Here is a 25,723-nt window from a genome sequence, read left to right on the forward strand (position 1 = left end):
TGACTCCGAGCCGACCAGTCCTTGTTGTACCCATTAATGCCGAGCGCCAGGCAGGGACCAACAAGTACCATATTTTAACGTCTTTTGGTATGACGCGGTCGGGGATCGAACCCGCGACCTTCCGCTCTCGGGCGGACGCTCTAACCACTACACCACAGAGGCGGTACTAGAGACTTAAGAGACTGTAGCTAATGCTATTATTGTCCAGATCCCTATTGTTAATATTACAGATCTCCGGTAAACATGACCGACGCCATGTCAGTTTAAAATACAAATACTTGTACTTTGCTGTCTTTTTCATGTCTACATATTTACCCGTAAATGGATACTGTTTATTTACACTTGCTTTATCGTGTCCAGAAATGTATCTATCATACTAACAGTGTGCATGTCACGAAGGTTACATGCATGTGTTACGTTGAATGTAAGTATTTGCATGTTCCTAATGCAAGGACCCGTGAAGATCCGGGTTAAAATTGGTCTTCAGCAACCCTTGCTTGTCTTAAAGGTCACATGCAACGTAAAACACAACTTTGCAGATTCTGATACCTTTCAGTATGGACTTACCGAAACAAATCGTCAAAAATGCAAATTCAACTTATAAAGTTGAAAAATAATAAAACGCGCGAAATCGGAGTTCAAACGTTTCACTAACTTTCCCCCGACTTTTCGGGGGAAAACTGGTTTCAACAGCTGGGCTGCGCTCATAGCACGTGCGCAGTGAAATAGGTTCGCGCAGCTTGGAAGCGGGTTGTCCGGTGAATACTCGATGAAGGCTTTGGTGTGAGCTATTTTTCTAATTTTTTGTTGATATCTCACAGGCGCGAGCTTTTTATGTTATGACAGTAAATTAACTGTTTATATAATTTCATTTGTCTATTTCACCACATGTTCTTCTTACCGAGTCACTTTCTCAGTTCGATACTTAAAAGCAATGTCATTATTTAGCGTTGACAGAATTTCTAACTGTGATATAGATATGTCGTTGTCACAGACAAAACTCAGTGTCTTGTTTTGACACCTGTGTGTCTGCCTGCTATCACTGACCATATGCAATTTGAACTTAACACCAATCAGGCTATACACCATAAACAAAATGCATTGATTTATGGCCCGAGTTCGGTCTCTGTCACATTATGTAATTACACAGACAGGCAGGTGTGATACTTGAACACATGACATGTTATGATGTTTGTTGATTGCAAAGTGTTATACACAAAAAATGAGCATGTATTTACAAAACCCAACATCTCTATATATACACACACAATGAGCCGTGAGGGCATCTGCTAATGAACCAGCCGTTACACTTGAGTGCACACCCACCATCTCTGACTGGGTTCGGTATCCCGGCTGCTTCGTTTCTTGGGAAGTAAACCCAAGTACACAATATTGCACTTTTGATTTGCGATTGTACGCTTATAATTTTGTTTATATGTTTTTTCATAACCAGCAATGTATATTATATGTCATGAATAAGTGATAATTGTGTTTTAATTATGTTTGATTTTTTGGTTGCATGTGGCCTTTAAGAGGCGACAAACGGGATCGGGTGTCAGGCTTGCTGACTCAGTTGACACATGTCATCATATCCTTATTGTGTAGATCGATGCTCGTGATGTTGATCACTGTCATCATATCCTAATTGTGTATATCGATGCTCGTGATGTTGATCACGGGATTGTCGGGTCTAGACTCGATTATTTACAGACCGCCTCCGCATCGCTGGATAATGAACGAATGATTGGCATAGCTGAACAGCTTGTTCAGGATGGACACAATTGCGATAAACCATTGGATTAATGTCCAAAACATAGTGGCACTAGAGTGATGGAGGCACATATAATTACCACATGGTGTTAAACGTTCATTCGGACAATGGTTCTCCTGAATCTGAAACTGTGATGAGTTCCTGATATAGCCGATCTGTTGCTTACGATTTCCTGTACAATCTCATCCTGAGGAGCCTGGTTATTTTATGAATGCTTCCTAAACATTACGTCTTTGATGAAAATCTTCAACCCTTAACGGAACTTCATGGTACCTACCAGCATCTTGGACTCATCTACAAAAACTTGATGGCGAAACAAAAGTCAAGACTGATCTGGTACAATGACATTCCAGTTAACCTTAGGGGCGGCCGGGTAGCCTAGTGGTTAAAGCGTTCGCTCGTCACGCCGAAGGCCCGGGTTCGATTCCCCACATGGGTACAATTTGTGAAGCCCATTTCTGGTGTCCCCCGCCGTGATATCGCTGGAATATTGCTTAAAACGGCGTAAAACCATACTCAGTCAGTCAGTCAGTCCAGTTAACCTTAGGATGAAGCTGTAGACTGTTTCAATGGAAAGGATTGCACGGTCCTCTTCAGCCTCCCCTACCCAATGAGAGTTTAAACAGATGTGTACGTAAAACAATCAAGGATATCACCCATGCCATCCAAGTAAAATGACACGAGCAACTCCCTATCAGAATGGTAGGTACCATGCTTCCAATTTTAAAATCAAGGGCAGGTAACTCTCAAGAACTAAATATCAGCTAGAGCACTTTCGCTATTTTTACATTACTGAAGCCTGTCCAAAAGGCGCAGCTCATTAACAAAAAGGATGCTTGTCTTAATTATCAGTTATAAATTTCTTGTACTGTTTAGTTTTGAATGGGTACTAAAAGATAAATAATACAGATAAAATAATATGTTTTCACAATTTTACGTTCACTGTCTATGTCTAAATTTGGAAATTTTAATATAAATTGTATATATACTTATCCTATCTCACGACTTGCACCTCTCTCTCTTGCTTCGACTTTTAGTGGAACGACTGTAAACTTTTTTCCATAGGCCTCCTTGTCCATTCGCCCGTGCACTCCATGCTGCTCTCCTTAATTAGCTTCCTAGTTCCTAATAAAGCTTGCAGCATGCTCCACTAATTGCCCACGTGACTACCTTGAATGATCATTCTCATCTTGGAGCCAACGTTGTATCTGAGTAGTGGGAAGGCCGGGCGGGCAACCATCGCATGAGACAGGATAAGTATATAAATATATACAATTTATATTAAAATTTCCAAATTTTTAAACTTATCCTATCTCACGACTTGCACTTATCCCACGGTTGGACGGCGGGCCGCAGATTACCCTTCTGTCTGGACAGTGCGAACAGCTGGTCTTGGAGCTGTGTGGACTGATGACAACCGTAGATAGCGATGTACAAGTGAGGCCTGTTACGCATGCACGCAACTCCTATGCTTGTAGTGGGTTCTCCGGAACCCCTAAGCTTAGTCAAAGGATGTGCCCGGCAACTTTGGAGGCAGAACTTCACTGACGTAATTGCTCCGTGGAGTAGAGTAGAGGTCAGTAAGCGTGAATGTCGAACACCTCTGCATCGTCATACTGATTGTGCCTCAGGTCCGTAGGTCCACGCTATGTGGCCATATTCCGTTGCCTTGGTATGGAGGCTAAGTGAAGTAGTTCTTAAACCCATATAATGAGAACAAAAGGTTGAGATCCAGTTCAATTTTTATTCAGTATATACAAGGAAGTAGTAACGCGAATTCGAACCGTCCCTCATCTGCATTGTTGGGCCGATGTCAGCTGCTGTGACAGTACAAGAGGTCCGAACTGGTGTAGTCCCTGGACATCCGTGACAGACAGGTCGATATACTCGCAGGTAATGTGAAGAGAAGACTGTATCAGAACGCCAGAAGTAACCTTCCATGATAGCGGTCAAGGAGCAGTTGCTATGGAGGGCCATCGTCGAGGCTAGTGCACGAGTCTCATGAGGATTGGAAGCGGCTGGAGGAGGCAACCCTGCAAAGGTGTAGGCTGGCAGGATCGTGGCACGCATCCAGAAGGCCAATGTGGTCCGGGAAACCTCAGTTCTTGAAGCGTTCAACAAGGGTATGAAGAGGCGCTTCCGTTGCCGTTGCCGATCCTTGGAGGCAGCAAGGTAAACGTGTAGAGCCCTAACAGGGCAGAGTGTCAAATCTTCATTATCATCAGGCCCAAGAATGGTGGACAACGGGGGAATGGTAAACATCCAGTCGGTTGTCCTGGCAGTTAGTTTTTCACAATGAAGTCCCAGCGGAGACCCAGGAAAGCCTTGCCATGCTTCTTCCACTCGAACCGCACCCGACTGACATCAAACGCATGCAGTTCAGATATACGAGCAGCGGTAGCCAAAGCCACCAGGAAGAATGTCTTGAATGTCACTTGTTCGAAGTCCTTGTCTTCTAAAGGTTCATAATCTGTAGAAATCATATGACGAAGGATGACGGACACATCCCAGGCCGGAGGTCTGAACTTCCTGGACTGGTCAGAGAGTCTATAGGAGCGTAGTAGACTCTGCAACTCTGGAACATTGGAAATCTTCGTGCCCGTGGTGGTAGCCAAAACCGAGTTAATGGCGGCTAAGGAGGTAGCTAACGTAGTACCCTGGGTCTGAGGTGACCCGTGGCACAGTTCCGAGTGAGGGTGAAGAATAGGTCGTCCCAGTTGGGAAGCGGTACTGGGTTTGGCTCTGCCAGGCTTCTTAGGTTGACGAACCAACTTCTCGCTGGCCAGAAGGGTGCGACCAAAAGCAGTAGTATGTTGCTGGTGGCCAATAGTTCCTGTATTACTTTTGGTAGCAGAGCTGGAGGGGGGAACGTGTAGGCATTGAGACCCTCCCATGATACTGCCAACGCGTCGAGGTCCCACGCCAAGGAGTCTGGGATTGGTGATACGAACTTTGGAACCACGGCCAGATCTGTTTCCTCTGCCACGGCCTCGAGTGGATGCGCCACGAAAAAGATTGCGTAAATCCGGATTGGTAGGGGTGAACTGTGCAGTTTGACGCTGTTTTAATGAGTCCTGGAGATGTCACTTCTGTATCTTTAACAGTTCAATCGAGACTTGAAAGTGGGTTTCTTTATCATCAACTTTATTAGATACTTCTTGGATGCTACCATTGAAAAGGGAGTCAGTAAACCAAGGCTGGCAAAACAGTTCTGTTTTAAATCGCTCCGCCCATGAAGAGATGTTAAGGGGTCCACGTCGGCGAACAGCAAGAGTGTAGCCCAAAAAGAGACAACTGATCCAGGATAATTTGGAAATGGTCCAGGATCAGTTGTCAGCTAAAGTCATGCATCCTCGGATGTAAGCGTCTTGATCAGAGTAAGTATGCTCCAGAGCAGTGTTAACAGCGTCGACTGCTGCAATAACGCAACTAATAGATGGCAACGTCTTTCTCACGACTGAATCCATGTGAGCTAACTTTCGGTCCTCAATAAGGTAGGGCGAAGCAGCTCGTTTGCCACACAGGGTTCCAATATCCTCATCAACTGTTGGAGCCGTAGAGATTTGTGTTAGGCCGTTGACATGAGAGGTAGAAGGATTATAACTGGGAACAGAGAATCCGTCCTTAATTCGTTTCAGTCTCTTGAAACCATCATTTAGTGTACTGGATAATTTCAGAATACAAGGTCGAGATGGTACGAGGATGGTAGACCAATCCCGGTTCCTAAGAGTATAAGATTGATCCAGGTCATCTGCTGAAGTACTCAAGAAAAGTTGGAGCTTCTCAACAATCCAAAGGAGTACCTGAGGTGTCTCAAATGCTGCAAAGCTACCCCCAGGGGTAGATAACTCAGAGTGAGCGGGAGATGCAGGCATGGCTATTTGGACTGGATCAATCTCAGGAGGTGGACCAGATAAAGAGCCAGAAGATACCGAAGCCGGATGGGCTGGAGTAGAAGGCTGTATTTGGTTCCAGGCTGAGGTTATGGCCCTGATCATCATATTTAGATCTGGAGTCGCTGTAGGAGTGGCATTGTTATCAGGTTCCCATGACTCAGTGATGATCCTAGAGTGAGTCGAAGGATTCTCAGAGCGTGTAGACGGAACATCATAAGAGACTGTAGGCCTATTAGTGGTATCAGAGCAATGATCACCCGAACGTCGGTCAGAGGAACTGTATCGAGATCTCGACGTGGTAAGTACCAAAGTAGGTTGGTAAGCCGGTGATCTGGATTCCCTAGTATGGCTAGGTGATCTGGTATGATATGAAGAACTAGTACGGGTCGCTATAGTTCTAGTTGGTGATCTGGTTCTGATTGGAGCTCTGGTTCGACCATCTGAATAGGATCGGCCATGAGATGTGGATCTGTACTGTGATCCCGATTGGTCAATGATCTAGGTAAAGTGATCTAGATCGTATAGGTAACCTGGGTTGGTAAGATGAACTGGATTTGTAAAGTGATCTGGATCGATTTGATGCACTAACTGGAAACTGTGATCGTGATATGGATCTATAAGGTGATATGGATTGAACAGGTGATCTGGTTTGCTGTTGCGATCAGGCTTCATTTGGTGATCTGGATCGGTAAGGTGATCTGGATCGGTCTGGCGATCTACTTCGATGTTGTGATCTGGATCGGTTAGGTGACCTAGATCGGTCCGGTGATCTGATTCAAGGTTGTGATCTGGATCCATTCAGTGATCTGGATCGGTCCTGTGATCTGATTCGAAGTTGTGATCTGGATCCATTCGGTGATCTGGATCGATTAGGTGATCGGGATCAGGCCGATGATCTACTTCGATGTTGTGATCTGGATCGGTTCAGTGATCTGGATCGGCTAGGTGATCTGGATCTGTCCGGTGATCTGATTCGAAGTTGTGATCTGGACCCGTTTGGTGATCTGGATTGATCAGGTGATGTTGATCGTAGTTGTGCTCTGGATCGTTTGGTGACTGTGATCTGGATCGATCCGGTGATCTTGATCGGCCAGGTGATCTAGATTGGGCTTGTGATGGTGATCTGGATCGTGAAGGTGATCTAGATCGTTGAGGTGATCTAGAATGATGTGGCGATCTGGATCGGCGATTAGGTGACGAAACCTGAATTGTTGATTCATGATGAACGTCCCCCCGGTGACGCTGTTGTAGCCAGCTCCGTCCGGTTCAATGAACTGTGGGGAGACAGTTGGCTGGTTGAACGCGGTTGGCCAGGCTCCAAACAAACTGAGACAGTGGAGGGGATATGTACCGATGATCTGGATGATGATAGTGTCGATCTAAGGTCCCCTGGTAGTGTAGATGGGACAGGCAACGAAGAATTATTGATCACAACTGGCCGCGAGTGATCTGACGCTATGAAAGGAGGTGATTGATGCGTACATAATAGGTGGCGAACGTCCTCAGATAAGTAAGAATCTGATGAAGCGTCCATAAAATCCTCTTGAACCACAGACGTCGCTCTCTTGCGTGAAGGTACGATTTTCTGTTGCTGTAACTTGATACGTCTTAAAATCCTCATCTTTTAGTGAATTACACTTCCTACATCGTTTGTTCCAGTAACATTGTCCAATACAGTCACTGAAAGAAAAGTGAGTGTTGAGGGACGAATAATTCGTCTTGCATTGAGCACAAACTTTCCTTTTCCTTGACTGATTGGTGAAATAATGTCCCTAACATACAGCACGTCCACACAGTCGTGCGACAAAAAAGAGAATGATCATTCAAGGTAGTCACGTGGGCAATTAGTGGAGCATGCTGCAAGCTTTATTAGGAACTAGGAAGTTAATTAAGGAAAGCAGCAAGGAGTGCACGGGCGAATGGACAAGGAGGCCTATGGAAAAAAGTTTACAGTCATTCCACTAAAAGTCGAAGCAAGAGAGAGAGGTGCAAGTCGTGAGATAGGATAAGTTTAAAAATATATCACAAACACAGACCTGCTTTATTTTTATTGTTTAAAGGAAATATGCAAACTTCAAAAACAACAAAACATGATTTCATAATTTACGACAGGTTTATTGCAGTAAAATCTTCAGACCGGCAAGCATGTTTTAGTACAGTTCAAGATGCTGGCTCCTGATTGAGAAATAAATAAAGTGCTTTCCAAGGTAACCTAAACAATTCTCATTTAAGACAACACAATATTGGAGCACGTTGAGGATACCAAGTACTGACACACACTCACTCAGAGGAAATATAGATGTGATCACATCCGGAACTCACATTGCCAGAAAATGCAGAACAAGCATTACACTCAGATTATCAAGTTAACCAACAACCTACAAAATTTGACCTCATTCAAGCTTGAACCATTTAGTACATTCTTATACCAACAAACAGGAGGCTTGGTATAGATATATATATGTATGAATGTATACACACGTGTGTGTGTGTGTGTGTGTGTGTGTGTGTGTGTGTGTGTGTGTTGTTTTCAAAAGAATGCACATCAACTGATATTATTGTTTCATGTATTTAACAAACAAAAATGGTGGGATTGTATTTCAACAATAATCTGTTATGAACATATCCTTCAAAGGTTTTGGAGTGATTTGGATATTATATACTCTCACAAGCCAACTGTTGGAGGAAAAGTGAATATGGTTGACATGCTTACAGAACTGACTCCCTCGGCTATTTACATGAGCGAAATGAATGACAGCGAAAAGTAAATAGCCTGCAGTTTCTTAGAAAACCCATTTACCAACTCACGCACTGGAACAACTGAGAGAGGGTCATAGATGTACAAAAGTAGAAACAGCAAGTTTACACTCATTCATCCCTAACCTCAAAAGTCAAGATGTTTCACTAAGAGGCAAGCACTATTCAAATTAATCTCCTTAACAGAAAATTTAACAAACATAATTTAAATTCAAGTCATTCAAAATGAAATAAAATATAAATAAACATCATAGTGTCTGAAAGAATATCTTATGAAACTAATTCCCTGGTGATAAAACTCATCTACAAAAGTAAATACACACTTTTCAGAAATATATTAATCTATCCTATGATATTGTTGTCCTTACAGATATGTTGTAAAGATCACAAATACACACTTGTTAGTTTCTGAGTATTCTCCTGTATGATTGGTTATATATAACCTCTCAAGGTTCCACCAGTTTAGCGAATTACTTCACTCTCATGTAGTTAAACCGAAAGAGAAATATGTTAAATGTTGACTGAAAGGTACTTGATATTTTGATACAGTTAATATATAAATTATGCTTGATATCTAAATATGGTCTCAGGAACTGATATGCAAGCTAGAGGCCAATACACCACTGACATTTAATCTACAATACATATTCATTACATGCATTTAAACACAATTTGTTCGTGAACCGTTAGATTATCAGTTTACCAATCACATTTGACAACCAATCGAATTGTCAATATCAATATTTGCACTTACCTGAAATCAAGCAGTTTCGCTCTCAATCCACAGTTTTAACAAGCAATGGGCACCGACTGTCGTATACATATAGTATAACAATATTATTCATTGAAAAAGACTCACCTATCGGAATCAATTTCAACAATGGACCACGGTGAAATAAGCACATTTACAACATCCAGTGTAACCATAGCAACACAGGTAAACATGTCAATACTTGCAGGCTGTAATATAACCACAGAGATTTTACTTTGCAATTCTAACCTGCATGTCATTCTGTACAAATAGCAAATAATTAATGACTCTTCTCCTTAAAATAACATTAAAAGTGTTATTTACATAAATGCATGCACATTTCGATAACCAATTTACATGTCACTTCTAACTGAAAAAATGACCACTGCTTACAAAACATAAAGAAGTTTGGGATCAAAACACTAGAATCACCCAGGTACCGGTCTGACCCAAAACAAAAGTGACTTTACAGCAGCTAATCAGAAACTCTATTGCCTCCCTGAGTCTAATTCCTCTGACAAGATCACAAAGCCGAGAAGTCAATATTTTGATTTAAAAATGTCTTAAATAATGTTATAAAAGATACATTTTAAAGCATGTTCTTGCAGCTACACTACCTTATGAGATCATGTTTCCAAATGGTCAATACAATTTCTAATAATCCAAATTTCGCAAAAGCAATTTTTATTTTCTACAAAACTATTTACTGAATAAAATCGCAAAATTACTTCACTAACAGGAATGTCTATAATGGAAAAAATAATCCACAGTACCTGGTACTGGGTAGAATCCACATTTGGGGCCACATTTCATTGAACTTCAGCCCCAAACAAGCATTAAACCAAATACCCTGTAGCATGTGTGAAAGCATGTGGCAGCAAAACGAAGGAAGTCCTTCATCAACTTGATAAAGATTAAACACACAAATTGGATAAGAAAACAACTATTTAATCAGGATGGCAGTTAGCAAGAATTGCTACAGTACAAGAACAGTGCGCACAAACTGTCCTGTGATATGCTGTAACGCCCCTTTTGCCCGGATCAGTATCTCCAGGTCTGGTAAACATAAATACAATATTTGGAGAACAAAGAACCCGACTAGAGCACAACACGACTGATTGGGAGAGAGTGAAGTATAACAACCGCACCACGGGCAATGTCGGATCTACACACAACATGGAAATCCACACATTATGAAATTGTTTTGGACAGTTTTATCACAGTGCGGCAAGCGGGATGCACATCCGAGCCACATACTGTCACAACATTCGATCACGTCTTTTTCCCATCAGAATGTGATTCCTCTTCTCTGCGTCCATTGACATGGTTACACAAGCACTTCCATGAAACATGTTTGAAGACAATGACACAAGTTGTCGTGTTTTTCTCCACATTGGGGAAAAGTTATGGCAGCAAACTTGAACATACGTTTTCTCTACAAGCGTACTACACTTTTTGTTCTTTTTTAAACTTTCGTTAGCATTCTAGTCTAACCTAGGCCTACTGTATATACAGAATGTACAGGACCCGCGGCATACTGGTGTGTTCATCCACAGATCAATGATTAACATGCAATATTGCACAGACGTGGAGGTCAAGGCTTATAAGGCTGAGATAACAGAACCCACTATACATCCTTGTTGAGCAATCAACACAGAATCAGTAAGAACATTCAAGGTTAATCATCCTCCCAAATAAGTATATTTCTAACATACCCATGTTAAGTATTTCCGAATTTTAACAGAATTAAGTACCATGTACCTCACAGGTAAAACTTATACATAGATCTCTATAACCTCGAATTTAAATTTGATAACAAATTTGTATATGAAAGACAATGTTTTCACTTGTAGTCCTACTATAATCTGGGGGAAATTCTGTCATGGTGAGATTTTATTTACATTTTCGGTCACACATACACAGACTGTCATATAATCATCCGTAATAGTTTACACACAAACTGACTACATCAATTGGGGATTTGTATCTACATTTGTACATCACAAATTATTTACAAATAATAAATCTGTTTTGGATCCATACAATGTAGCAACCAGTTCTTTAATACTTTGATGGAATTTACCCTTAATTTGGTCAATAAAAATATCACAGTAATAAACAAATTCATAAATGTATGTTCTCAGGAATATAGTAGAAAAAAGTACTTAACAATATAGCACCAAGTCACCAGTCGTCCTGGTGATCATAATGCTTTATTTGTGCCTGTAAAACCGAAACCAAACTTTGGAATGAGTCAGTTTTTAGCCTTTAATTATGACAAATGGCTTGGTTGAGTGAGGTGTGAAAGCACCAACAGAACTTTGGTTTGGAAGAGTGTAGGAGTGTGATATACCCAATACATCCCACAGGAGTGTGATATAGCCAATACATCCCACAGGAGTGTGATATACCCAATACATCCCACAGGAGTGTGATATACCCAATACATCCACAGGAGTGTGATATACCCTATACATCCATACAATACAGCAATGTTGAAGTCCACGCCTCTGTATCTATTCAATAAGTTAACTTGTCGCTACACTGTATGCCTTATCTATACCAGATCGTTTTTACAACTGGTTTCGTTTTCAACGGTTTGCCAAAGTAAGGCTTCGTCACTCTCCCCATCCTCTCCCTCGCCTATCCCATAATCCTCTAGTATTTGCCGCACATTACCCTGTTTCTGCATGAGAAGCTGTTCTGTTTGCTGCCATAACTTGTCCAAGTGGCAATCGTCAGCCATGTTAATAGTAAGCACGTGACTGTCCCCCGCTGGCGGCGACAGCACAGAGTCGGAGCCTATGAAGGTCAGATTGGTGCTGGCAGCGGACAACTGTGTAGCAGGAGGCGTAGACCCGGGCTCAGTCGCTAAATGTGATTGGCTGGGAGTCTGTTGGGCAGCCTCCTTCTGAGATGAAACTCCTTCACCCTCCATGGGATCATGAGAGGAGATCTGGAAAATGGAAGAGGAAATCAGTGTCTGAAATTCTGAGATCCTAAGGTTTGCTACCGAGTCTACAGCCTCCAGATACAAAATAATCTACAGACCATAAATCTCTCATTTGTAACACAGAATACACATCCTTTGACAGTTAATCTTGATTATGGCAAACAAAATAAAATAAATATCACTTTAAGGCCTAAGGAATTGCCCACAAAGATATGTAGTAATTATCATACCAGGATGAGTACAGGCTGGGAAGGATTCCCAGGGCCTCCTTTCTCAAAGCAACCTTTACTAAGGTTAACCTTAACTCCCATTCTTGAACATTGCACTATGGTTACCTTAGTGACTTATGATCACCTTAGTGCTTTGTGAAAGGGGGCCAAAACCTTATGAGAGACACATTGACAGGGTCATAAGGCATGGCGACTTACTTTATAACATATCATTGTACCAAGAAGGCAAAGATCATTCATGATCATGACTGACTAAGTTTTGGTTTTACGCTGCTTTTAGCAATATTCCAGCAACATCACAGCGGGGGACACCAGAAATGGGCTTCACACATTGTACCCATGTGGGGATTCGAACCCTGGTCTTCGGCGAGCCAGCGAACCAACGCTTTAACCACTCGGCTACCCAACCGCCCTCATGATCATGACATCCATCAGTGGATTATCTGGTCCACACTTGTTTAACTAGTCAGACACAGTCTGTGCCCAAAATTTAGGAGACAACTACCACTAACATTGCTCTTATCAAAATTTTCAGTACAATAACAAACATAAGAATTAGTATTTGCCATCATCTCTTGAAATTTCAGACCAGAATTGATTTTCAGTCAATTATGCATTTCTCCCTTGCTGACTTGGCTGGAGCATGTCATTGTATACCAAATGCATAGATCAATGCAACCACTGAATTGTCTGGTCCAGAACATATTTAGAGACTGCTGTGATATTGGGCTGTTGAACAACAAACATTATCCTACATCATACAACCACCCATCCTTCTTTGCAGTATCTCACTGCTGGATGGACCTCACTATCTCCTCTATCTACCTGTGACATCTTGTCTTGCTGCTGAGTTTTCTTCAAAAGCAATTAAAGGTGTTCTGTTGGTGTTGTCCTCACTGGCACCATCCAGGTTGTTGAAGTTCAGAAGGTCTTCAGAGTTGTCTCCCCTAGACTCCTGCCCGCAGTTCAGCTGGATGTTCTTGTTGGTTACTGACAGGTCGATGATTTCCTCAAAGTCGTTCTGTGAGGTGACAAGTCCACTCTCTGTCATGCCATCGTTCATGGGGGCTGTCACACTCTCCACTGATTTCATACTAATGCTGAAAAGACAAACATATACCATGAATGTCCATCACTAACTAACTAACTAACTAACTGAGTTTGGTTTTACGCCGCTTTTAGCAATATTCCAGCAACATCACGGCAGGGGACACCAGAAATGGGCTTCACACAATGTACCCATGTGGGGATTCGAACCCGGGTCTTCGGCGTGACGAGCGAACGCTTTAACCACTAGGCTACCCCACCGCCCTGAATGTCCATCACTACCCACAAAGCCATGTTTATTGGTGTATCTAAATACTCATACTATTAATGAATAGTAAATACCATATTTCCTCTATTAGGTAGGGCTGGGACGATTCACCGATGCATCGATACATCACGATACATTTAAGTTTGATACAGCTATCGTATTGACTGGTGTATCGATACAAAACGATACACAACTTTTTTTCAAAACAGTTTTATCTTAAACATGTTAGAGTACATATTTAGAGAAAAATAGGCAAGTGTCATAGAGTTACTTGCTTGTTTATTACAATAGTGATATTGTTATACACAAATACCTTGAAATAAATCATTTTAAATCTTAATACTGTGCCATTCTTTCAAGGTGTATGTATCATGATCCGTATGTATCGTATCGCAGGTAAAATATCGCAATACGTATCGTATCGTGACATAGTGTATCGTCCCAGCTCTACCATTAGGACTCTGAGCATCAATTAATGATAATGAAAGCGTCACACCAACTCTGAGAGGTGTTTTGCAGAATTTATGTCCTAAAAATAAAAAAATTGTTTAACAAACTATCATTAAAATATCGACACAGTTCACTATTTGTTGTTCACGAGGGAGGAGTGCAGAGAAAGGGACAGCCGGGTGTGCGAGAAAGGATGGAGATGGCACAGCACAGGTTAATGAATCAATAACTTTGTCGGCACTTGGGCGCGTGCTTCTCTAACACCTGCCTCCTTTTCTCTGCACTCCTCCCTCGTAACAAATAGTGAACTGCGTCAATATGTTAATGATTGTTTGTTAAACAACTTTTTTATTTTTAGGACATAAATTCTGCAAACAAATCACAGAGTTGGTCTGATATTTTGATTATGATCAGCGTTTCATTGAGTATTATATGTTTATTAGTTTTGAGTTAGATTGCAATTCATCGGTCCGCTTTTGAGCCAAACGCACTATAGACCTGACAACGACAAACAGTGTATGTAGGGGCTGATGCTATTTACTTGACAAACCCACCTCAATTTAACCCTGTGGTAACGGTTACAAGCACTATCCACACACTTTAACAGAGCCACCCAATCCCCATTTAGCTTTTCCTATTCCTCCTCTACTCCTGACCGCCTCCATGGTGTAGTGGATAGAGCGTCCGCCTGGAGAGCGGAAGGTCGCGGGTTCGATCCCCAACCACGTCATACCAAAAGACGTTAAAATATGGTACTTGTTGGTCCCTGCCTGGCGCTTGGCATTTATGGGTACAACAAGGACTGGTCAGCTCGGAGTCAGTATAATGTGTGAGTGGGGTATTCATGCTTCACTGCGGCATAGTATCTCAGTGAGCTAGCACTATAAAACCAGCTTCAGTCTGGGCTAGTACAAGCAGCCGCATACACACACACGCGTGTCAATATGGCGAAATATTCTCAAAAAACCCAATTTCACCTCACCTCACCTCCTCTACTCCTTCTGCCGACACAAGTAAACGTTCAGAGTTTACGTCACGAGTTACTATGTCAAGATGAAAACTTTTCTGGATACAAACTGTCAATACATCATTTGTTATCTGGATACTACTTCATGCTGAAGTACCTGTTTTTCAAAAAGTATCATTTACTAAGTTATGCAGTAATCCAGCTTGGCCGCATTCCACAAAGCACTCAAAGAGCTATGATTGTTTTTAAGCTATGCTCAAGTACAGGAGTTTCGATCACTTCAGCATTACAACTGTCTGTGGAATGGGCCCTCAGGTGAGCGTTACCTTACCACCTATTGCAAAATAAACTGACAAAGCTGATTGCATAACAACAACTACTATAATAGTCTACACAAACCAGTCATGTTACTGTGACACAACCTGTAGCAGCCTAAGGCTAGCTTCTTCCTAGCCCAGCCACATGGAACATGGGCAAAATACAGGTCGGTTTGTTGTTTAAGGCCGCACTCAGCAATATTCCAGCTATATGGCGGCGGTCTGTAAATAATCGAGTCTGGACCAGACAACCCAGTGATCAACAGCATGAGCATCGATCTACGCAATTGGGAAACGATGATATGTGTCAACCAAGTCAGTGAGCCTGACCACCCGATCCCATTAGTCGCCTTTTACGACAAGCATGGGTTGCTGAAGACCAATTCTAACCCGGATCTTCACGGGTCGCAAAATTCAAGAGTAAGACAGTGCACTCTAAAACTCACTGAATTCACAGCTGTGTGAGGTAGGTGTACCATGACCACCCCCAAGGCAACACAACTGGACATATTGGTATTTGCACCTAAAAACAAACGCCCTAGGAAACCATCAGACCGAAATATTATTTGACTATTCTTTATGTCAATTGATAGAAAGTAATAATTCCCATCGATATCCCCTTTCTACAGCAGACACAAGATAAATATTTGTTGTTTTCTTGTTGTCCCAAGATGAAACATTTATGCCAACAGGCACACTTTTTTTCTAAACATCATAAATATTCCTTCAGTTGAAATGTATTTTGGACATGCCTCTTATGTGCTCCCAAATATCACAAATGGATACAGAAAATGTTTCAGTAACATTCACATGGCCTCTAAAAACACAATGCACTCGGATAAAAGTTTTTGTCAGAGTTTAAAGACGCATTCTGCAATATTCTGCATATTCATGATGGCAGTCAATTCGAAGGGAGTCTTGAAGAAACAATAAAGTAGTTGCCGTATTAGCAACGATCCACAATGTTGGGTTACATTTACACACCGTCAACCACGGTATCAATCATGTTATGAAATATGTCACCAACTATATCACCAACTACATCAACAACTACGTCATCAACCACGTCAGACCGACCACACAAGCCAATATCAAATTACAACAGTTCTAACCATGAATGTACACACGTTTTCCATGCAAATGGGTGGTGAAGACACTTTCTACCCAGGATCCCACAGGGGCTCCTAATTACACATCTAGAATGTGTGTCCGAACATGCTACACTGTAATGTCCACAAGCCACTTCTCAACCACATGTGAAATCCCATCACTCCTGTGTAACATGAACACCATCTGACATCCAAACTTGTCTTTACCACAGTCACAAGACCTGCATGTATATCACTAACCCTGAGATCCGTAAAATCAAACACATGCAACAATAACCATCATAATCCCCTGCGTATAGTGTACATTTACCTTCACATGAAATAAATTCTCTGACACTAAAAAACAAAATCAACTCCAATGTACTCATAAATGTATGAAATTAAATATGCAAAACTCCCAAAAATTTCGGCCAGACCACAGGGCTGGCTAGATGTAAAACTTGCCAGCCCTGACAAAAAGTTACCTGCCCACAAAATATCTTCATATATATATACATGTCTAAATTTTAACCCAACTGTTGGACAGGTAAATTTGAGAACTTGGCAGTCCCTGTTGAAAACAACCCATCTCCGGCATTTGGGCAGGCAGGTATTTCGAACGCTGCTTAACCACAACACCGCTCCAAAGGAGAGAGAAGTTATCGATGTCAACTTCTTTATTATGAGGAACATGACGTTTCGGAGCATAGTCCTACTCCTTCATCCGAAACGTTTTGTCCTCATAAAGAATTTGACATCCATAAATTCTCACCTTTTATGTGTATCATTTCTAGATGCTGTTCAAACTTTATCACCACTCCAGGTAAACAAATTGTGATTGGTTTTATTCCTACATTGATGTCTACATACCTTACAGCAACACGCTAAGTCTGGGAACACTTTATCTGATTATATCTGATCACCTTCAATCCAATAATTTCAACAGACATGTTTGGTCAGTGTTTGAGTCCACAAGCCCACCACACAATAAATCCTGTGACCAGCCCCATACGGTTCGCCAGCAAACTGTGTGTTTGAGAGGCTGTTTGCATTATCAACACTGTCAAGCATGTGCCTACACAGGCCAGCTTAAACGTCGCCATATAGTTGACAACTGTAGCAAGTCCAACTGGGGACATATTGACTGTTAACATGAGACAACAGCAGCATTATTGTAAGGACTCCGGGGGGAAACAGGACTAATCAGATGCTTAGCATCACACTGTGAATAAAATCTCACTACGAACATGATCACAGCATATGAGTGAGTGAGTGAGTTTAGTTTTACAACGCACTCAGCAATATTCCAGCTATATTCCAAATCTCTGGACCAGACAATCCAATATCACAACAAGGGACTCCAGAAATGGGCTTCACACATTGTACCCATGTGGGGAATCGAACCCTGGTGTTCAGCATAAAAAGCAAACACTTTAACCACTAGGCTACCCGACCGTCCCTGAATATTATTGAAATGATGCACTGCAGTTATATCTGAGAAAGTAAATGTTTCCTTCAACAGTAGACTAAAAATTAATATGAAATATCACATCCCTTACACACAAAACGGACAAAAGAATTCTCAACTGAGGGGCCTGTTGGATGGTGATTAGTATGGCCCTTTGGATCTCAAGATTGATACACAATGGCAAATTGATAATGATCCTATTATATCAAATCTCATCCACATGCATGAAGGAAAGAGCATTCAGTGCTACAATGACCTTAATCTTCACAGACAGAGTCATGCGTGAGACTGTGTACTGTAGTCACCATAATAAGCAGGGGTGGAAATAACCCATTGCCCGACGCCCGAGTCCAGCGTTTTTTTCTGTCGGGCAAAGCAAATTTGTATATCACACTGCACCGGTGTCCAGTTGACTTTCCAATGTTAATTATGTTGTTTATTTAAAGAATCAACAAGAAAACGTCCGGTATAGTGGAAAAATCATCAGGGCAAGTGATTTTACATGTGCCACTGTACCGGAGTACACTAGCAATTTTAAAGTTATTTCCACCCCTGATAAGCAGCCTGGGTCATTGGGATTTGACAAATGGAGGCTGCCCTTATCACAGCTATCATGGCTATTAAACCGATATTGTTGTGGTGAAGAGATTGAGCTGAAGGGAACAACCTACAAAACTAAAACATTTTTGTTTGTAGTTACAAGGTGATTTATATCTCTACACTGTTGCTGATAGTAAGTATATATGTAAGTGAAATATACACAAGAAACTGTAACCATCTTAATTTCAGCCTGAATAATGATGAAAAGACAAACCGACTCATCTACAAGTTGGTCAGAGGGTGCTTGTTGGAGCTGGGTGCTAAATACTGTGAATACGGATATCCCTAAATAATGATATAAATAATGAAATAGAGATTACTAAATCTCATTACTCCTGTGTAACATGAACACCATCCGTTAAACATCAGATATGTAAACTTGTCTTTACCACAGTCACAAGACCTGCATGTAGATCACTGAGGTGGAAGTTGGTCAGGGGGCAGGCACTTGTTAGAGCTGAGTGCTAAATACCGTGAACACGGTAATCCCGAAATAATGATATAAAGATTACCAACAAACTGATCTGGAAGTTGGTTAGAGGGTGTTTGCTGGAGCAGAATGCTAAATACAGTGAACATGGTAATCCTTTCAATAAGCTGATTATGCCCCGAACTGCCATACCTAATCCCCTAGGCACCACAGTACGATCTGACATAACTCTCCACAGATGACTTAACATTGGACGTCAGCAGAGAGAAGCATAGATCACATGGAAAACACTAGACTACTTCCTTGTACAGGCCATGCTGTGCTCAGTTATCACACTGTCTCGTTATACAGGTGTGAAAACTCCCTCAGGTATTGCTGCTTTAAGTTACCTGATATCACACTCAAAGGAAATGTACATGCAGTGCTCGAAATTATATGAGATCCTGGTAGGGTTTCCCTCTTATGGTATTTGAATCTATCGACACCCTTGAACTTCAACCGCCAGTGTTAGCATAGTGATAAGGATACCTTGACATTCATGCTTAATTTGGGACACTGTGTATTCACAAGCATCCTGTCCTAAGATATTTTTGTATTCAAATATAGTATATGACCATGGCCTTGTATAGAACGAGTGGGTATTAGATCTGGGTTGCAGATCAACAAAACGATTTTGTTTGGAAGATGGCACATAATTCATCTAAGTCGGAAAACAATACAGGAAAAAATCAGACAAATGTCGACATTAAGTCTAACATGATGAGAAAAGATTATCGATCTTATATTCCATTAATTTCTAGTTTGTACTGTGCAAAAGACATTGTCCCTGAACCCATTCATCCAGTAGGCAATATGGCTGTCCACTAAAAGATACTGGGACAAACTGATTTCTCTGTGCTGAGACGACACAAACTAGGTCACTGTTCATATCACAGCTCTGATACTGACACCTGAAGTCGACGTTATTAATCATAAACATTCACAACAACATCATCACATAACACCAACCTCGCAACGAAGGCGTCATGACGATTCAAGATTCAGTGCGAGCATTACAACTAATTACCATGAATTCATCAGTGCACACAATGACAGTCATGGAGTCGACAAATGATACACCACACCGAGACGCTGTACATTCAACAATCTGGGGACAGTCACATGTGTACATACCTGACATAGCTCCCCTCCAATCTGTTTGTTTCCCAAACCTGACACTGACCAGTGTAGATATCAATCAATGTCACTCAATCACTCCCCACGCCAATGCCTCCCAGGAAATCAATAACGCCTCACACACGTCAATATCATATCGATTTCTTTCAGACGATCACAGCCACTGACTTACGATCTACCTGAGCAAACTGCAGACATTCCAGGGCGTGCCTCTAACGTGGACCCATGTACAGGTGAATAGTGATAGGCCGTACCACACACACCAAGCACACTCACTACTAGCTAACCACAAGGTAAACTAACCCAGGAAAACGTGACCCCGGGTGAACTGGTCTGATAGACTTCGTACATGACAGTGTAGTTATCAACTGTTACACGAGAAGCCTTCCCATGTCACAGCTACCGGTCTCTAGTTAAGCTAGCAAGCAAACATTTCACCACTATGGTCCTGATTTAGACTTGCACTGCAGGTTGAGGGAGAGTGCTCGTTGGAGCGCATCCTATGAGGTCAGGGTATGGGATAGGCCAAGCCTTATCACTGAAGGCACATCACAGAAGGCCTGGTTTTGTTACAGTGAAGCTGTCCATCAAGCTCTCCCAGGCTAACTACCCAGTCTGTCTCACAGGCCCTGAACCACAATATTTTTCCAACTGCCTAGCCCTCCCTGCAATACAAAGTCCCTAAAAGAAACAACTATATATTTCCCCACTTGGGCTCCTTTTCAATTTACATGGGTTTATTTGTCACTCAGGGGTGGAAATAACTTTAAAATTGCTAGAGTACTCCAGTACAGAGGCACATGTAAAATCACTTGCCCTGATAATTTTTCCACTATACCGGCCTATTTTCTTGTTGATTTCTTAAATAAACAGCATAATTAACATAGGAAAGTCAACTGGACACTGGTACAGCATGATATGTAAATTTGCTTGCCCGACAGAAAAAAACACTGGACTCGGACGTCGGGCAAAGGGTTATTTCCACCCCTGTTACTATAAAAGTTATATACATTCATGGACTAAGCGTTAGTCTAGCTAACTCTCCTGTTTACTGTTATCTGGCTCCTGATAAGCAACTCCATGCATAGTCTGACACTGTCAGGGTATAAATCCCCAGGTTAACCTATGTACAACTATAAGCCACATGATAAGGAAAGTGTTGTGACCACAAGGTAATATATAGCTATTTCTGGATACAGCTTTCAGATAATACATGTCATCTTGCTCTTATCATTGTTGAATAATAGAACAATGTGACTGATATTTGCGTGTCAACTGAAATTAACTATGAAAGTTGAAACATTGAAAATGACAGAAGAAATCATTTGGGATTAGTTCTTATCAATACTAAGCAGGATTTCTGCACATCTTTTTTCAAAGAAACCTTAACTGCACATTTTGCAAGAAATGTTTAAGGACTAAGTCGGAATCGTTTCCATGGAAACCGGAAAAAATAAAAATGCCAAAAATCTGCAAATAGCAAAAGGCACAACTTAAGGATCTGTTTGATATATCTACCAAGTTTTGTTGAAAAATATTGAACGGTTCTTGAGTTATGCTCGAAAACGAAAAGCAATCCTTACTTTTGAGACTAAGTCCAAAATGTTTCCATGGAAACCGAAAAAAATAAAAATGCCAAAATCTGCAACTACCAAAAGGCACCACTCATGGTTCTGTTTGATATATCTACCAACTTTTGTTGAAAAATATTGAACGGTTCTTGAGTTATGCTCGAAACGAAGCCCACCCCTCACTTTTGGGACTAAGTCGAATCGTTTCCATGGAAACCGGGAAAATATAAAATGCCAAAATCTGCAAATAGCAAAAGGCACAACTTTAGGATCTGTTTGATATATCTACCAAGTTTTGTTGAAAAATATTGAACGGTTCTTGAGTTATGCTCGAAACGAAAAAGCAATCCTTACTTTTGAGACTAAGTCCAAAATGTTTCCATGGAAACCGGGAAAAATAAAATGACAAAAATCTGCAAATACCAAAAGGCACCACTCATGGTTCTGTTTAATTTATCTACCAACTGTTGTTGAAAAATATTGAACGGTTCTTGAGTTATGCTCTCGAAACGGCCCACCCCTCACTTTTGGGACTAAGTCCCAATTGTTTCCATGGAAACCGGAAAAATAAAAATGCCAAAAATCTGTAAATAGCAAAAGGCACCACTTTAGGATCTGTTTGATATATCTACCAAGTTTTGTTGAAAAATATTGAATGGTTCTTGAGTTATGCTCCGGAAACGAAGCCCACCCTTCTTTAAGACTAAGTCCAAAACGTTTCCATGGAAACCGAGAAAAATAAAAATGACAATTATCTGTAAATAGCAAAAGGCACCACCTTAGGTTATGTTTGACATATCTACCAATTTTGGTTAAAAAATATCGAACGGTCTTTGAGTTATGGTCCGGAAACAAAATGATTACGGACGGACGGACGGACGGACAGACGGACGAGGCGACGACTATATCCCACCGCATTATATGCCGGTGGGATAAAAATGCTTAACTATATTTTGTTTCCACTAAGTGAAGATTAACCAAGACAAACTAACACCAGTCACTAACTTCGTAACCTGTACCCAAACAAATTGATTCTGAACCTACAACCTTTAACTTATCTGTAGGCAATTTTCATCTTGAAATATATAAATATGAAGTCTTTCTTAGTTTAATTTGAGAAAACTAGTCTTGTTATATGTACACAGGTATATGAATGACCTCACTGTTTCATGCACTACACATAAGACACTGTTGAAAGAATACCTCACCAAAATGGTTTCCTCTAAACATTGCGTCTGTAGGTACAGGTTAAACAACCAAACCAACTTAAACCATTTCTACAAAATACTGTGTTCAACTTATGTGTATCCTTTGACAAATACTACAGCATTATCATAAGTAGTGATGTTCTGTAATCGAAAATAATTGAAAATCGATTGAAAGAAGGATTAATAATGATTATCGATTGTAAAAACATATTTTCGAGTAATCGGAATTTTGTTGTTTTTGTATAACACCCTTGAATGAAGTAAACTAATACGGGTGAAACGGTATACCACGGTATTAGTAGAACCGCGGTATTTTGCCTTCGCTTCGGTATACCGTAATGCAATCCAAAAATTCATTATTTTCAGGTTTCGTACCGTCATTTTGTTAACCTTTTTAAACCTTTTAAAAAATGTCTGGAAGTCAAACCATTTTGTCAAAATCTATCTAAGTTTGGCTCTAGTTGTCAATTTTCTGCATTGTCATCATATCTCATGTACCGAACCGAACCGGACCAAACTGAACCCCTTGTACCGCAATACGTACCGTACCGTATTAAGAGCTAACGTTTCACCACTATAAACTAATCATCAAATTTGACGAATATTTATGAACAAACATGGGCTCAACAGCGTAAAGCTGTGTACATTGTAAAATTTTAATCACTTTTATTGTTTATTTACAATTCCATTGTCTTACTTGCATGTGTGCATTTCATTGCATGACAGCATTAGTTATAAAAAAAACCCATTAATTAGAAAATTAAAGGGGAAAACCCCTTAAAATTGGTGATTACATTAAAATGGTATATTTATTTAGATTATTATCGATAATCGTTCACCACAATCCTCCGATAATCGATAGTGGATTTGGTTTCCGATTCCCACCACTAATCAAAAGTATGTTTCCATTTGATGTTTGAGATAACTGGTTCAAATATGTGTCCTCAATCAATAGTTTGTTGGCAATGGTGGCAAATATGAAATGTTTGTTTTGCAAAATATACACATAGTTTTTTGTGCTGACAATGAAAATGAATAGATTGTTTGATGTAGTGTTCATGCATAGTTTGTTGGACACAGCTAGAGAAAAGTACCGGTAATTTGTTCTGAAAACATCCTTCCCACTCACAATCCAATGGATGTTCTCTAACAAGTGAAATGTGTAATCGGTATTTTTGGTTTTCGTACCATCATTTCTACCTAATGAAAAAATGACAGTTTTGTTCATTCAAAATAAAAAAGATTATGGCTATATTTGTTCAATGTTATTAAACAACGTAATGTTTGGCTCTTGTTGTTAAGTTTCTGCATTATGCTCATATCACATATACCGGACCAAAACGGACCAAATCGAAGGCTTTGAACCACAATACGTACCGTACCGTTTCACCCCTAACTATAGTTCAAAGGTGTTGTTTAGGACAATGCAATTGACATCACTTGATAAAGATGTAAGACACGCCAAGGTTGCTTGGTACATGAGTTGTCATCCATATATCAAGTCATTCATTTTAGGATTGCATTATGGTATACCAAACCGAAGTTTTCACCCCAACATATAGCATCTTGCTAAATACCGCGGTATACCATTTCACCCCTACATATAGCATCTTGCCAAATACCACGGTATACCATTTCACCCCTACATATAGCATCTTGCCAAATACCACGGTATACCTTGTGTCCTCCACTCTTCAGGCACTCCTGAAGGTACAACAGAAACCAATGGAGCTAATCACTAGTGCAAGAGCGATTCATCAAATAATCGGCCATTATTGCTGGGCTCAGGAGACTAATCGATAATCATAAAAAATAAAACATCAAATAAAACTTTAGATAGCATGTAACTTATTGCTATGTTTGTTATATTATAAGTTGTTCACTGGTCACGAGGGGGGCTTGGTGTACCCTCGATGTTTGTTTATGTTCCCTGAGCCTGGAAGGGCTAGGGGAACATAAACAAACATCGAGGGTACATCAACCCATGGGCCCCGAGGGACCAGTGAACAACGTATTTATCTTACCGAACACCTTAATGTTAATTTTGAACTGTTTGAAGCACGGGTACAAATCTTTTTGTAGCCATCGCTAGATTTTGCTGACAAGAAAAACAGATTTAGAGTTCCATCGATTTTCATTCGCAAAACATCGGTAATTTCCGTACATCATTACGTGATTCAATGTTACTCGAGACAAAGAATTACTACCACGAAGTACAGAATGAGTTGCCATTGACAGCGGGGTACATTGAAATGTTACTCGCTTGTACATGTTGTAAGCAGGGTACATTGAAAATAACAGAAGAGCGCTCAGCCAATCACAAAGCGACATTTATGTGTGAGGTAAGATAACTAGCCTTGTAAAACTGCAATGTAAACAACATACTTGTGTGCGTGTCTCTACCGGAGTGAGCAAGTAGGGTTTTACAACATTTTAGCAATATTGCAGCAATATCACGGCTGGGGACACCAGAAATGGGCTTCACACATTGTAACCATGTGGGTAATTGAACCCAGGTCTTCGGCGATACGAGCCAATGCTTTAAACACTAGGGCCTAACAAAAAGCAATGTTGTGGTTCCGATTACCTGACCGACCCTTGAATTCTGGTGCCGACCCTAATCTTTTTTAGCAGTATGAATAAAATAAGCTACCATCAGATACCATTGTTTTATCCCGTCACCGACGGACATCGGTCACTCTGATAGAGAAAGTTGACATGATGGCCGCAAGCTTGATTGAATAAACAATTACACATTGATAAATGTGTTATTAG

At 40.8% G+C, this 25,723-nt stretch overlaps 1 protein-coding gene across 1 annotated transcript in view; it reads right to left on the reverse strand.

Annotated features, from left to right (window-relative positions):
• Positions 1-10,102: 10,102 nt before the first annotated feature.
• The window catches only part of LOC124269258 (ensconsin-like), a 64,941-nt gene continuing 49,320 nt past the window's right edge, over positions 10,103-25,723 (reverse strand). The window contains 2 exon segments of the mRNA XM_046704269.1: positions 10,103-12,131; positions 13,184-13,458. Of these exon segments, the coding sequence (XP_046560225.1) occupies positions 12,118-12,131; positions 13,184-13,458 (289 nt within the window). The 3' untranslated portion in view covers positions 10,103-12,117.

Source organism: Haliotis rubra, unplaced genomic scaffold (assembly GCF_003918875.1).
Source record: "Haliotis rubra isolate DU_JTF1 unplaced genomic scaffold, ASM391887v1 Scf143, whole genome shotgun sequence".
In the NCBI taxonomy this organism is placed as follows: Eukaryota; Metazoa; Mollusca; class Gastropoda; order Lepetellida; family Haliotidae; genus Haliotis; species Haliotis rubra.